We start from the raw sequence: 16,918 nt of genomic DNA on the forward strand, positions 1-16,918 counted from the left end.
CAATGTCTTGTGCCAACCCTGATCCATAAAGTGCTGTGCATTAGGACTAGGGCTTAGTGGCCAAGTTACACATTTTTTTTAGTATGTTAACCAATTGCCTGAGCAGCTGCAATGACCTCAATTATTTTGCCTTCTTACAGTTGAGATTTTTTTGATTGGTAAAATAAGACACCATTTAAATCTGTCCCGCCTCCTGTGCCAGTCTTGCTAAGAATAAATGATGATAGGCTGCTACCTGTCAATTTTCATTGTTCCCTACTGTTTGTGTTGAAAACTTTCAATACAAATTACAGTTGAGGAAAAACTGTTCAATATATTTATACACAGTTATTAGAAACTCAATAACCTGAATTTGTATCTGTGTACTCCAGACCACCCCTATTCCGATAAGTACCTTGTCTACCCCCCTCGAACATGTGATTACAGTTATAATATGTAATTCATAAAGTCAGAGAATAAAATACCACTGCTCTAGAGTCTAAATTTGTGCCTTACGCTAACTCAGTCACTGTGCATGGTATTTTCAGGCTTGTATGTGGCTGCTTGGTCATTGAAACCTTATCCACGAAGCTCTCAAGGAACAGGACATCTGCTGACGTAAATTACAGATACACTTAGCAACTTGTTGGAAGTGTTGCATCTTAAACATAGACATGTTCTGCGAGCTGCCCACTTAAAAACGCTGTGGTACCTTTCCGTGAGCTTTTAGTGACTTAATTCTGCTGAGAAGTTATTGCTTCTTCCACTTCACAATGGTGTGATTTTAGTTTTACCAAGTGAGGCCTCATCCAGTCAAGCCCCCTTAGTAAATTCATAGAACAAGGGGCTTTAGTGGTAATATCTTTATTGCAAACACAAAAAATGAGGATGCAAAGACAAATGAAGAAATGAAGCTACCAGACTGTAGAACAAATAGGTAAGTGTTGAGAGGCAGAAACCCTCTGACCCTGGAAGATTTTCGGGGCTGCTATTAGGCCTACTGGTAATATGACATACCACTGACAAGGTGGTTGGGAGTAATGTTGAGTAGAGATGCTCGAGCAGGTTCAGGTTCGAACAATCGGTATTTGACTCCCGCAGTCTTCCCGTTCTGTAGGGAAGGTGTAGACAGCCCGAGTCCTGCCTGGAAAACAGGAATACAACCTATGGCCCAAGCTGTATTCCTGTTTTCCAGGCGGGACTCGGGCTGTCTCCACCTTCCCCACTGAACAGGAAGACTGCGGGAATCAAATACCGATGGTTCGAGTTCATACGAACCTAAACATCAACACTGTTCGATCATCTCTAGTGTTGAGCAGAGAGGCTGAACTGTTCGCGTTCTAGAACTCTCTCCGAACCCTTGACATTGCACGGCTAAAGTTGAATGCAGCCCTCGAGAATCCTGAAAAACATGGATACAGCCTAAGCACAAAAGCATAGGATGAAGTGCCGCAGCTCACCAAAATCGGTTAAGATGCTTTATTTGGACATAGAAGGCATCAATAGCAGGTACTATCCACAAATAAAGAGCGACGGCCGTTTCACCTATAAAACGCTTCTTCTCTGCTCACTTCTCGGTGAGCCGAGAAGAAGCGTTTTATACGTGAAACGGTCGTCGCTCTGTTTATTTGTGGATAGTACCTGCTATTGATGCCTTCTATTTTCAAATAAAGCATCTTAACCGATTTTGGTGAGCTGCGGCACTTCATCCTATCCTTTTGTGCAAAGACTTTACTGGACTGTTTTCTCAAGCTGAGTACCACCTACGGTAGAGTTACACAAACCAAGGGAGAGTCACGGTGAGGTCCAAGCTTGGTTTCCTAAAACTGGGGACAGTGCCAGCATACACATCTTGTGTGAATCTATGGATACAGCCTATGATTGTATCCATGATTTCCTGGACTCCTGAGGGCTGCACTTAAGCTGCACAGCCACGATGAGGCAAATGCAGAGAGTTTGGGTTCGGACTCTCCAACCCAAGCAGTTCAGCCTCTCTCGGCTAAGCACTGGTTGGGAGTGATGGAGACACTAATACACAGGATATGGATGTAAAACACCAACTGAAAAAAAATATTGCAGTTACTAGAGAGGTGGTTTACAATATTAAGAAAAAAGTATTTTATTTAGTTTTTGTTTTACATTTATGACATTCTGACACATTGCAAAGTCTACTTCAACAAAGATCTAGATGTAAAACTTCAGATTGTGTTTAACACAAACAAAAATATATAATCTTCCTTAAGTAAAAGCCTGTAATAATCATGCCTTAACAGACGAGTAGCCATGTTTCCATAGACTGGCAAAGGTTTCCCAAGCTATTGGCACGAAAATCTACTACAACTTGTACGCTAAAGGACATACTGTACATTAAGAGCAGTCACTGGACCAGGGAGGAACATGCCAAAGCAAATCCTATAGTAATGCTATACAGAAGCTCTTAATGAAAAGAAAGTAGATGTAAATTCATAGAAACCTTAGCCTGGCATATACACCAAGGCACGTCATCTTACATGTTATATACAATATGTACGGTAAATGATAGAGTGTCATATTAAATTCAGTTTTATTTTTGCCTTTTTTTATTAAAGGGCAACCCTATTAACTCATGTACGTTGATACATGCCAAGTGTAAAGCAGATCTGTGGTACCTATAGCATACACACAATGGAAATTATTGGCTAAAAAGGTGTGGAAACCTTACAGTAAGGGCCGAATTACACGGGATGATTATTGTTCGAAAAATCGCAAGATCGTTCGGATTTAAACTATAACAGTTTCTTGAGCAGGCAACGATTAAACGGATGACTAAAAATCGTTGATTGTTTGAGAGAATCTGGACCCATTTTCATCATTTGTCGCACACAAATCGTTTTGAACATCATTCGGTGTAATAACACGTCATTCGGTTGTTCCCTGGTCTATGAGCCAGGAAAGGACGAGTGCAAGAATGACGATAAGTAACAATCATCGTCCTGTATAATAGGGTGAACGATATAAGATAATTTGTCATAGCGGTCGTTTGAGATTGTTTATCGTTAATGGACAAAAAATCGTCCCATGTAATACCACCCAAAGAAGATCAGGTAAGCTAATCATACACCAACTCCACCATAAACATGCATGCTCAGCTGCAAGTGTTGGTATTAACAGGGAATAAACTGTTCTTATACTCTTTCCCTGACAGACTCCCATAAAACATGAGACCAATGCCCATTCCTGTTGATAACAGCGGGATTGGACAACTTTTTTCTCAAATGTATGGCCACCTGTGCTAACCAGTTACTAGATGATCTCAACATGGCCAAAGCTAGGACTCAAAATGTCAAATCAGATCCACAGCTGGAAATGGAGGACTTAGAAAGATCTTACAGGTCTTACATAACACATTATTAATGCCATAGGTTGATAGGAAGCGGACAAGTTCTCCACTGTATGTAGAGCATGGGTACCTCCTGATGGTGTTGACTAATAACTAAAAACAAACGAACCTCGAACACGCTTGTTTTTAACCGATCCCAAATGATCAGCATTTTATTACCAGTGGCTGAAGTTGGAAAAGATTGCATGGAAAACATTGATACAGCCATACAGGACTCCCTAGGGCTGCACCCAACTGCTTCAGCCACCAGTAATCAAATGCAGCGGGTTTGAGACTGGACAAACACAAGCGTGCTTAATGGTGCGTGCGTTTACACAAAAAGATTTATGACAGATTTTTAAAGCCAAAGCCAGGAATAGATTTTAGAAGAGGATAGATCTCAGTCTTTCCTTTATGACCTGTTCTCTGTTTATAGTCTGTTCCTGGCTTTGGCTTCAAAGATCTGTCAGATAAATCTGTGTGTGTAAATGGACCATAAGGTTCGCTCATTTCTACTAATAACTGATGTTACATATGTTGCGTCACAAACTTAAACCTCAAATTCTCACAAGGTTACAGTGAAAGAAATCTTTATTGCAAACACAGAGCACAATAATAAGGCAAAAGAAAGGATTTCCAGTAGCAGTAAACCATGACCATGCCAGGATTAAAGAGAAAGCATTTAGAGATAACATATTCGGCATTATAAAAATATCCCATGTATTTACAAACACGACCCACGCAAATAAAGTCATGATGACAAAGAAAATGTAAGGAGTGGAGATTAAGGGTGTTTTCTTGCCACAAAAGAATAAAATACTGAACATATCATTTCCAGTCCTGTTGTGTACCTCAGCGGAATTACTTGCTGCATTACACTCATCTCCCACATCTGACAAACCGATATTTACATTTCTGATGAATAATACCACAATTGGGTCATCCCCTCCAATGCTTCAGAACCTGGAATGTATCATACATTAAAGTGCACCTGTAGCCTTCATCTAGTGGAGGCAACCAACATGCATGGGAAAGAGGCCTAGCCATATATAAATCAGAGGAATTACTACATCTCTCTTTGTCTCCAAGTGTCATTCTAGGAAAGAAAGTCATGAGCTACTAAATATGCTGAAGATCATATCAATTCAAACACATATATAAATATTAAAAATGCTATTAAGAATCAGAAAAAAATGGGTGTTATCTATGAACAGGAACACATCTGTCCATTGATTGTGTATGTTATGCAGCCCTATGTGCACTGAAGTAAATAGGGTGAAATTGCAATACCATATACAACCAGTGGAAAAGAGTGGCACTATTTTTGGAACAAAAAAAAAACATGTTTTATCTAAGCTTTTCCAAATACTTTCAACTACTAATCTACAAATCCGTCAACACAATAAAACCGGGTTCTCCAATTTAGAAATTTTAGTTTTTCTTCAGCTTGCCAAAAGCAAACCTACGGCAGACAGTTTGGTGGGCATTTGCAAATTAAGAGCCAGGCACATATCCATTTATCTTTGTTAGTTTGGGGACAGAAGTCTCTATACATAGTGAATACATACATAGGCCCTATTTATCAAAACTGTCAATCATAGTAAGTGACAGTGCAGCCTGTAGCATCCATTCACAGAACAGCTTTCATTTTTACAGAGCCAGTTAGGAAATGAAAGCTGAGCCCTGATTGGTTACCATGGGCTCCTAACCCCATTTATAGGCCACAGTATGGAAACTTCAAAGCAGGATGGGGAAATTTTGTGTAAGATGTTGCTTGAAATTACATGCAACCTCATCCTGAAAAGAAAGAAAAATCACATAGGGTCATAGATTCTATTAATACAACGGGGGGTCATGGATTATTAATTGGTGCTAAAGAAAGCTATATTCCCAATAGAAAACAGAGGTTCCTTCAATTTAGACATGAAATCTGACTGGTTGCCAGGGACAATATCACTTTTATTTTCCCTAGTTAAAGCTTAGTTGATGCAGATGCAGTTTGCGGAGACATAAATTGCAGTGGCACTGACCCTAAATACGATGTCTGTAACTCACTTTACTGCAGCTGCAAAACTGCAGTGTCCTTTTCTTCCCCCCAAAGATAACACAGGCCATGTTAAAGCAGCACATTACATCAGCAAGATTACCCCAATATTATACCGAGAACAAGTTACTTCATCGCCACAATAAGATGTGCAAAATGATAAAACAGTGCAAGAAAATCTAAAGTATTCTGTATTAAAATGAAAACCACATGGATCTTCACACTAGTTAATGACAATACAACTGGTTTACTTAATGACAAAAAAAAAAATAAGATGGACTATCGCAGATTAGGATTATTCTCTCCAGGAATTCGACAGGTTTATAAGAAAACGTCATGTTCACTCCTCCGTCTTGGTTGTGTGTGTGTACGCGTCAGCATTACATACAGTATCAGGGATATACACACTGTACATGAGTAAAAGGTGATACATTATACATTCTGGCTACAGCCATTTTTCCTGTCTACCAATATATTATTATTTTTTTTTTTTTAAACTCCTTTTCAGCTTTATTGTGTAGTAAACTACTTAAGGCTCTCCCTTGAGGGACATCTTTGACGTTCACGAGTGACATTCGCATATTTGGTAGACTTGGCAGTTAGCGTATCGCGCCCCCTATTAATCAGCTGAAAAGTTTTACAAATCGTTAAAATCAACGTCCCACTCATTGACCGTTATACAGTATGTTGGTTAGCGCTGCTGCCCCGGTTAAAACCACTTAAAGGGATATTTCTATTTTAGCAAATGAGAATAAGCCACTGCATCATAAAACATTTAGCGACGACCACCACTAAATTTCGTATTCAAGATTTCAGCTAAACAGGAACCTTCATTTTTTACTTCTAGGAAATCAAATGTCATCCTGGTTATGTGCTGACCAATCCGATGCACCGTGCGTTACAGGAATAGTTGTATCTAGCCCTGCAGCTGTGTGATCCCATGATCAGGATGGGTTTCTGTCCCCCAGAAATACACAATGAAGGTAAAACATTCAATGGCTGCAATCAGAGATCTTCATAATTACAATAGAACATTGTGTAACTTTATAACATTACAAGCTGAAACCAGAATAACCCTAAGGGGCTTCACCAGTTGAACATCTTGGTTATTATATCACTGTCCACCTGTTGAGAAGATGATCCAGTCCAGGCAGAGTTTCTTGACATGATCGATATAACATGCGCATTACCGTTACTTATACATTTCCTTCATTAAAAAAATATATTGGTAGAGAGAAAAAAAAAAGGGTGTCTCCAAATGTCCTTTATTATTTGATTTTATGTCCCTTTGAACAGGTCACCACAGATCTGTGATTCCTACCGACACAAACCATTTAAAATACTATGAAAACATTTTAGTGTTGATAATTCAGTTTTTTTAGTCAAGGGAACAAGACGACATTTAAACAAACAACCACAATCAATAAACCTAGAAATCAAAAAAAGCGAATAGATACAGTATGGATACAATTTCCAAAATCTCTCTCTTTAAAGGTGAACATTGAAACTCTGGAGGAAGGGGCGGGGCAATAGGTAAAAGTACATGTAAATAGCCTATGAACAAGTTAAGTAGCCACAGCTGGCTCCTCGGATGGAGAAAGAAAAAAAAATAAAATAAAGGGAGACAGGTTCAACAGCAGCTGCCACCAGCTTGTCCTGCGTTGTGCGGTCCGGGTGGTCCAGGCATTGGGTTTTGTGGTCCAATTTTAATGCCGTTTGCCTAGAGAAAAGAAACCTTAAAATTAATATACAACAGATTTTACAAGTAATTTAGCAGCAGAGACGGGACACTGCTTCAGCCATTGAATGGCAAAGAGGCCCTGCCAACGTCACGTCTTTGAGTCCTGTCTGAGAGGTGAGCGGGCAGAGACTGTGGATGAGTCAGGGAGGTAAGTGGACATGATTGTTTTCATTCACCCCCCCCCCCTCCTTTATAAGGTAGCCCCAGAGGGCAGATTTTTTCCACTGTGTGCCCATAATTCCACTCCTGCCAGTGATAAACAAATGAGTTAGGTCCGAGCATGCCTGAAAATCCCGTTTCTGTAAACCAGAACTATAACTTAAATCTAAAAATTTGAAGCAAATGTACCATCAGCACATGAAAAGGACGACGCGGGGAATTGGGCTGCTGTGGGAAAAAAAAAAAAGGGACTGCAAAACCAGCTTCCCCGCGCAGGGAGTCTCTCCCCCCCCGCGTGGAGTACTTTGAGTCGAACCACTGACTAATATTGACAGTCTAATCTTGGTTGGTGGACGCAAAGACATAAGAAATAAGTTTCAAATCTTTCAGAATAAACTAAAAAAAACAAACAAAAAGAAAAACAAAACACAAATATGAATATTTTTCATGGTTATAAAGTAATCTTCTGGCTCAGAATGCATGATGTCTATATACAGCTGTTTATATTACAACACACGAAGCCTTCACATTAATTTTGTGGTTGTTCTCCTTGGACCAAAGCCAGAAAAAATAAATGCATGCATTGTATAGTGAAAATGGGCACTTCTCTGCGCTTACCAGTCAGGGCAACGTTATCAGAAGGAGAACGGCAGAGCTTTTAGGACAATCGACACTGAAAAGTTGGCAGGACGTAACAAAGAGGTAGCGGAGCTGGGGTTACCATGTGGCACAACATACTATAAAAGGTATCATAACACACGGTCCTGACCCATGAACAAACTTTTCCTAAAGCTTTCACCAATACAAAACAAGTTAACGGTTACAGAGGGACGAGTTTTCCGTCCTCAGCGTGTATTTTCCGAGTTGAATCAGCTGTGTAGATGCATACAAGTGTTCAGTGTCATCAATAATTTCTATGATCCCCAAAGAAATGGCAGCTCGCCAACAACCCACACACGGAGGAGCGCCTTTCATTCATCAAGATCGCACTTCTATCTTAGCGTTTGCTATCTCAAGTGGGTTTCAACTGAAGAATACAGCATTTTGGGTGGTGGGGGTAGAGGGGGTGTGTGGAGTGATTCAGAAGCTTTCAGAAATTAAGCTCTTAAGGAAACTTTGCGTCACACTAAATCTCAGATTTATAGTGCTTGGCAGTTGTTCTGCAACTGTAGTAGCCTTGGGGTTTCTGGCAATGGCTGGGTATTGACAGCAGCTGAAGTGGTTTCAGGGCTTTCTTTGACTCTGTTTTAATAAAACGCATGCCCTATGGCTCATTGGTTTTGCCCCCTCTCGGCTGGTAGCAAGTTCTTGAGGACTCCGGGAGCCAGACTTGGCGCTGCGCCAGTTAAGTAGCACAGACGGCTGGCTCTCACAGCAGATTGCAATCAGAGCTCCATAAAGGCACAGTGAAGCAGTCAGGTGCTGTATTAAGCTACACATGAAGAACCAACTTCTCCAACAAATGAACCACGACCTGCCCAACTTTCCTACAGCTTTTTATATTCGCGTTGCTGGCTTAGAATAATGCATGATCTCCCCTCCCCCGTGTGTCATATCCACTCTCACTCAGAAAGACAAAGAGAATGAGATAATAGCTGAGAGACAGGGAGGGAGAGCTAACAGCAGTACAAAGACGCTGGGGGGGGGTGGAGGATGCTGAGAGAGTGCGGACAAGTGAGGCACTGTAAGGCGTATAGGATTACACAAGTAAATCATCCGGGAGGAGATGGTGAACACTGGCTGTAGTATCGGTAAAATATAGTGCAATAGTGTGTGTGTGTATATATATATATATATATATATATATATATATATATATATATATATATTACACTTGCACGATGCTCAAGCGATGTGAGGAAGTTTGGGCTGGTTCCTAATTTCCTATTACAAGATGTTTTAGCAGCCATTGTCCTAAAAATGGTTCTAGAACAGGAATACTGCATTTTGCTGTCATGTTGACTAAATTCTAATTCACCATAGTAAAACAGCGAAGAAGCCTGATCTTAAGCTGCCATATACGTTCCATAAATGTCTGCTGAATGTTTATTCGGCTCTCCATTATCTCCCCCGACTTGCCCACACACGAGAACGCTCGGCACGGTGGGATAATCTGGGACGGCTAATCACTCCCAAAAAAACAGTTTGGGTGGCAATAGTCTAGCACGCCTAACCTTATCATCTGTTGGGAGAGACTTAAGGCCCTATTCCACAGGTGGACAGTGAGGACAGCTCACTGCCAGCGCTATTACACGCAACAGAAGCGAGCGGGTGAGTGCGGAAGGGGCTGCCCGGGTGATTGCTAGATTGTCCGGGCAGCCCATAGAGGATAGTGGCTGTCTGCTGCCGCGGCTCCTATTCCGCTGAGCGACGGCAGCAGATCGCTGCTATCACAGTCCTTTGCCTTTCAACATGCTTGAAAGACAAACGACTGCAACGATCAGCCGACATGAACGATGTTGGCTGATCGACGCCTTCTATTCCACGAGACGATTATCGGCCGAATACGGCCGATAATCGTTCCGTGGAATAGGGCCTTTGGGAGGCCACCATACACCATACAGCCTTGAGCACCACTCAAAAAGATCAGTGCTCACTTGCAGGGTCTTTACAGGGCACGATGAATTGCACGGCCAGGCCGCACACCCGAGTATTGCAATGATAATGGTCCTGTGTAAAAGGGCTTGTAGCAGCAGATATAGTTGTCTTTAGTATGAAGTGTATGAGCACCTTAATGGGGTTATTGAGCATTAGAAATACATGCCCACTTTCCGCCAGACACTGCACCACTCCAGTCTTGTTGGGGTTTTGCATCCCAATTCCATTGAAGTGAATGGAGCTTAATTGCAAACCACACCTGAATTAGAGACAAGAGTGGTGTTGTCTCTAGAAGTGGCCATGTTTTTCTAACTCTGGATAACCCCTTAAAAGGGCCCTTTTAGACATCTGCCCGATACCAGTGATATGTAACGGCCACATAAACGACTGCTGAATGCCATGTGTGTCCTTTTACTTCCATTATTGTCAGCAGCTCATCCTCTGTTTGTGCTGCTGACAAACCACAATTTTTAGGGCTGCACAAAAGGTGCATTTGTTCATTCCTTGGCTGATCATGGCTGATCATTGCTGCTCGGCTGATAGTCGCCCCATCTAAACTGATCCTACATGAAAGGAGGTGTGTAGAGAGGCAGGAGGCAAATAGATTAAAATGGTGCGTGTCGGAAAAACTGTCTTTTCTATCATTTTCAGCCTATTCTCATTATCACCAGCAGTTCAGCCTCCTTCCATGTTGTTAGAAAGCATCGTGGTTATATAAGACTGCAATCTGCTGCAATGTTACATACCCATCGAGTGACACTGGCGGCCCATGGGGTTTGCACTCTTACCCTGCGCGGATGCTCATTCCCTTTTTCACACTTGCGCGCTCTCCTCTCTGCGCTGCTGACAGTGAATGAAAGCACAGGAAGGAGCGAGGGAATGCGTACAAGGAGGAAGAAACATAAGGTGAGATAATAAAGATGGCAAGGAGAAGGACATGGAGACTGCATGAAAGAGATCAGCAGAGGAAGGGAAGGGGGAGGGGACGGCACAGACCAAGAGCTATAAACAGAAAATAAAATAAACAGATGACAGGATATTACAGGCTCTGTGTGTCTCCATGTGGAGAGGATATTCCTGCAGCTAACTTGATAATCACTTTAAGGGCTCGAGCACACGGACAGTAATCTGATGCAGTCAATGTGCATGGAACACATCAGAAGGAGAGCACAAAATACATGTATACGGAGGATCCCTGTCACCACAACCCCCTACGCTAGGGGGGAAAAAACGCAATATGCAGGCATGAAATCATATTCCCCACAGTAAACAGCAGAATCCCTGCAGATTTATTACCAGAATCACTCCCTATTGTAAAGAGCAATCCCTATATTTATGGTAGGGAAATGCTCATACTGCAATCCCATAATATAAGCATTAATGTGAAGCCCCTTTAAATATTTTAAGCAGTTATACATTGAAATTCCTTTAATCCAGCACAGGGACGCTTTCCTGGCACAAGACCACATGATAATCTAGAATCTTACAAGACAGGAAGTAGGTGAGTGAACAGCCAGCACTATGGAGAATCCTTGGGTTATTTAAAGTGATAGTAGCATGTTCTGCATTTTCCCTTCGTTTATTTAGAGTATTCTTACATTCTTTCTATGATCATACAAAATATCTGATCACCCAGCACCCATCAGGGCACCTTAATATTTACTGTACATGTAAACACAACAAGTCTATTACACTGGCTGGTCATTACAATTTGCCTGTTTCTAATTCGTCATCAGATAATTGACCAGTGTGAACAAGACCAGAGATAGAGTAATCGATGCTGCCATAAAAAGCAGATATATTACTGCACTGTAGATAACTCTCACTACAGCTGTTGCTAGGCAACAATAATGCTCCTTGCCCGGAGGGTAGGGGTCCTCTCCCCGCCAGCAGCAAGGACTTCAGTCATGGAAGAGCCCATCGGATTCTCAAGAGTAAGTTTTTTTTTCTTTTCTTATAATGGGGGCCTTAAATGAACACGGACATACACAAAGTGCAATAAAAACCCCACATCCCAGCGATTCCTCCCTTAATTTCTTCTCTTAATTTATTACATACATGTAAAACTGACAAATATATAATTCTTCTCTATGTCCTCCTCACTAACCTATACCTGGGTGGAAAACAAGGGACTGCAGCAGGAGCCTCCCTCTGCCCTCTCTAACATTGACCCCTTGTAGGTTTCTGCAGAATTTATAACTTTCAGGATCATCCAAGTTTAGTGCTCCTTAAAGGGCTATCCAGGCCGAAAAAACATGGCCACTTTCATCCAGAAACACCACCACACCTGTCCTCAGTTTGGTTGTGGGTTATGCATCTCAGTTCCATAAAAATGAATGGAGCAGAATTGTAATACAACACACAACCTGAGGACAGGGGTGGTGCTGTTTTTGCAAGAAGCTAGCTGTGCTTTTTCTAAGCCTGGATAACCTCTTTAAGAGAGAATGGCAACTACAATAAATACAAATCTGGCAGTTCGTATTCTGAGTAAAGGCCGTACCACACGGAACGATACACACTCGCTTAGGGTACCATTACACGAAGCGATGTTTCGACAATCGATTATTGATAAACAAACTCAAACCACCGCTATGGCGAACGACCTGAAATCGTTCACCCAATTACATGGAACGATGATCGTTACTGGGTTCGTCCTGTGGTCGCTACTGCAAACAATTTGCAAACGATCAACTATAATATTAGGTCTAAATTCTATTAAACAAACAACGATTTCTCGTTGGTCGTTTAATCGTTGTCTGCTATTACACTAAATGATTATCAGTCAAATCCGAATGATTTAAAGATTTTTTTGAACGATAATCGTTCCGTGTAACACCACCCTTACCGCTCTTTTCCTGCTCACTGCCTGTGCTACACACACAGACAGCGAGTGGGGTACAGCAGGAAGGGCCGCAGGGAGCAGTGGGAGGGGCGGCCTGGACATTCTAATATGTTGAAGGACCGCGACCAGCTGACATTGTGCATGCTGGCCAATCGTGGTCCTTTAACATGTCCTATTACACCACGCGATTATCAGCCAAGTACGGCCGATGATCATTTCATGTAATAAGGCCTAGATAGGCCATACCAAAAATGAAGCTTGGTGTTGGCATCAGGACGGCTACAATGGGGGCCCTTAGTGCTGATAGTTGGAAACAACAGCCATCACGACTACAGAAGTTGCAGAGTTGTCTCTTAAGCTGTGCGTTACATAAAGCTGGGAAGTTTGTGACTACAGCTACACACCCACTGTGCTAAACAACAGGTTACGGGGGGACGGGATGGGACGGAGAACCAGTTGCTAGCGATAAATGAGTTATTACAATCTCTACAGTGTATTAGCATAATGGTTTCATTCAGAGCAAATGGATAATAAATGCTAAGAGAATAGAGGCGGATTTACAAAGAAACTTCAAAGATCTTACTAGAAACAGTAAACTCTGGGGGGAAATGTAGTCGAGCAGACTGCAAACTGTTAATGATCCAAAACCAGCAGTCAATCTTGTATCAAAAAGGGAAAACAAAAGAGAACAAGTCCTGTGGCAGTCACCGCTGAGCCAGGTGGTGACCCTCGTAGTATCGCTGCTTTACCAACAGCTAGTGCTTGAAATTTAAGTCCTCCATTTACTCACAGGCCACATGTAGTGTAAGCAGCTGCAGGGCTGCTGGAGCTTTCCCTCAATGCCCTGCCAACGTCTGCAACCCCTGACCCACTCAAACGCTGCAAACGTGCGTCCAGTGCACCTCCTTGTGGCTATTCTCATCTAAGGCTTGCACCTTATTTCAGGCATCTATGACTAACTCCAGCAAGTCTAAAAAGAATGTTATATATTGGCAAAATAGCTATATAAAAAAGAAAATGTAATTTAAAATCACTAGGTCCTGCCAGAATGTAGTGTTAGAGAGAACACAGGTCATCCTGAGCCTCCTGGTTCATGATATGGCTCTGTGACATTCTCAAGGCCAAGCAGATGTAGAGACAAAGTACTATATAACTGCAGATGATGAGATGCTATTCTGCTTTACCACCTCAATAAACACTGTACGGGCAGCCAAATGTCACTTTTGGAAAGCTTATGTTAGATCAATATAGCATGGAAATGTCTAAAGGGAATATTAAAAGCATTAAAAAGAGAACACCTCAAGGTCTTACATATCTAGGGATCCTTCTTTAAATTGCCACAGTGATTAACATATCACACAGATATATCAAAAGTTTTGATCCGAGTCTAGATGTTCAGACCTCCACCAGCTTGGATCTCACTAACAATTTACCTTGGCGTGCCAGTATAGATTTTGATGACTATAGGATAGGGCATAAATGTATGATCAATGTATGGGTCTCCTATGTGAATGACATATGCAGTCATGTGTAATTTTTTTTTATGCATCTCCTATCGTCATATATGTAGAAGAGACGTCTCTACATACATACAATATTCAGGCCAAGCAGCAAGTAGATCTTGGGGCTCATGTATTCATGGCTCAGTGTTTATTCACAGTACACCTTCCTGAAAACCAGTGTATGGGTATGTATACATGGGACTGAAATGCTGCATGTCTGTTGGGGTTTTTGACCTCTCTATTGAAGTTAACTAGGAAAATCTGCAATAAATCTGCCCCCCGATACTGTATATAAAGGCTCCCATGCACCTTCAATAGCTGGTGGCCAAACAATCGTCCATCCATCAGCTATATCTATGGCCTGCATACCGTTCTGCCCATTCACAGGAACGTTCAAGCACAGCCAAGTGTTCCTGTGTTCTCTATGGGGGGGGGAAGGGGTAAGCAACAGCAAGAACGCTTTCACTGCGGCTTATCTCTCTGAACAAAGATGTCGGCCGTGATTCTCCCTAATGGCCGACCCCTATCACCCACCTACCCAAGTCTAAGGTGTACAGTAAAGCTTGAGATTATTTTATATATATATATATATATATATATATATATATATATATATATATATATATATTTATTATTATTAAAAAGGAATATCCCTTAATTTGCAATGTCACTATAATCAAAACCCCATAACTTAGTTTTCTATTTTCCCTTGATGGAGCTGTGTGAGGACTTGTTACAGAAATGGCTATATAATAACATGTACATATTTTTTAAATGAAGTCTTTGTTTGCTTTTGTTCTTCCTTGTGTAAATATTTTTAAATCATCTTATATATGTTACTTTCTCTTTAGGGGACCACGCAATTGCCCAATGATATATCACACTACAATATAGTATGCCAGTGATAGTAACACTGACAGGTACCGCACTACTACTAGTTTGGAGCACACCCTAATGCTGCAAATATTCCAAATCAAATGAAATACTTCTGAACATCTCCAGGCACCACTAGGGGGAGATCACTGCATTCATATGTAGTTTGTCACTGTTCAGTCTAGAGGTGGGGATGTGTAACGGCAACTTAGCACCCGATCAATGAATAGGAGCTGAGCTGCAGGTACACATTACCATTGCTACACAATAAGCCGAGACAAACTCTATTCCCTGTATAGACCGGCCTTGAACAGCTTATCTATGTGGGTGACGGGTGACAGCACCCCAGTGATCAAAACACCTTTTGTTGAACAAAGTATATAAAGTAAGCAGAAATCTTCTCTTAGTAGTATTAGCTGTAGGTAGATAAAATGCTATTTTGCTAGGTTTCTACAGGGGATTTTTAGGACTCAAAAGGGTAAGCAGGTGGATTTGCCCTAGAAGATAAATAGATTCAGGGAAGTTTAAAGCAACTCTTTAGCCACAATCTAAGCCCCCCCCCCACCCAAACCACTTGTACCTTCGAATATCTGCTTTTAATCCAAGATCTGTCCTGGGGTCCGTTTGGCAGGTGAAGCAGTTATGGTCCTAAAAAACAACTTTTAAATTTACAGCCCAGTGCTCTTTGGGCGTGGCTTAGAATATCTGCACCACTGGCTTAGAATATTTGCACCACCACTCCGTCCCTCCTCCCCACCCTCTTCATCATTAGGAATGCCACTGGAACATTTTCTCCATGCTGAACATTTGCACAGGTGTCTTAACGATCCAGCCCATGTGCCGGGCTGACAGCTGAGGAATAGTAGGCAATCTGCCTGGAGGATTCCTAATGAGGAGGAGGGCGGGGAGGAGGGACAGAGAGGGTGTGCCAGCCTAGGCCACTCCCGTAGGGCCCGGGGCTGCCAGTTTAAAAGTTGTTGTTTAGGACAATAACTGCATCACCTGCCAAACGGACCGCAGGACCGATCTTGGATTAAAAGCAGCTATCTGAAGGTACAAGCCATTTGGGGTGGGGGTCAGATTGTGGGTACAGAGTCGCTTTAAAAGCTTCACTCTGTTATGGTACAAAACAATGTGCAGAAAGGGGATCAAGTTCTGAAGTCCAAGGCATTCATAAGTAGGCAGCCTCCCCCACCCACCAGCGTCTATCTAGACCGGATGCATAAGTGCGTAACACAGGACGCCTTTTTACACCTGCCATTGCCGACCTGACTGTGGGTGTAATGACCTATACTGATTATTATATACGTGTGAATCCGGCATGAGACTCAAGTACTGTGTCCTCATTTACAAAGGTGTGTGCGTCACACCTTACTCTCTAGTTCAGCACCTCTCGACTTATAGCAAGGAAATGACTAACCTGCTTTATTCTGAGGTCTGAGGTGAAATAAAGACAATGAAATGGCAGATTATTGATATGTAACCTTTTCACATAAAAAGTAAAGGCGGCACTTTTTACTTGATAGACTGGATATCAGAAGTCCCTATAAATGTAAAGGACAGAAGGCTTATCTAATTACACTGTAAACTAATTACACTGGACTAATAGTAATTCATAAATCCATTTATAGCCTAATAAAAGAAAAAGTCTGCCAGTGCAGTCAACTAGCAATAGCCGAGGAACTCTGTTTTCTTCCTAAGTGGACAACTTGCAGTGTATGCACGGTTTCAGCTATTAGGGCTCTCAGAAGCTCAACAGCAGTAAACGTCCTCAATGTCCCGGTTTTAAAAGGGAACCGGTTACCATTCCCGACATCTTTGT

At 41.9% G+C, this 16,918-nt stretch overlaps 1 protein-coding gene across 2 annotated transcripts in view; it reads right to left on the reverse strand.

Moving 5' to 3' along the window:
• Positions 1–2,070: 2,070 nt before the first annotated feature.
• RAB2A (RAB2A, member RAS oncogene family) overlaps positions 2,071–16,918 on the reverse strand; it is a 74,455-nt gene continuing 59,607 nt past the window's right edge. Inside the window, exons 8-9 of one of the 2 annotated variants that reach the window (XM_069957548.1) lie at positions 16,517–16,640; positions 7,013–7,101 (exon numbers count right to left, since the gene is read on the reverse strand). In XM_069957548.1, the coding sequence (XP_069813649.1) occupies positions 16,566–16,640 (75 nt within the window). In that variant the 3' untranslated portion in view covers positions 7,013–7,101; positions 16,517–16,565. Of the gene's footprint in view, positions 7,102–16,516; positions 16,641–16,918 lie in introns of both variants that reach the window. The other variant, XM_069957547.1, reaches the window with a different exon arrangement.

This window comes from Dendropsophus ebraccatus, chromosome 2 (assembly GCF_027789765.1).
Source record: "Dendropsophus ebraccatus isolate aDenEbr1 chromosome 2, aDenEbr1.pat, whole genome shotgun sequence".
Classification (NCBI taxonomy): Eukaryota; Metazoa; Chordata; class Amphibia; order Anura; family Hylidae; genus Dendropsophus; species Dendropsophus ebraccatus.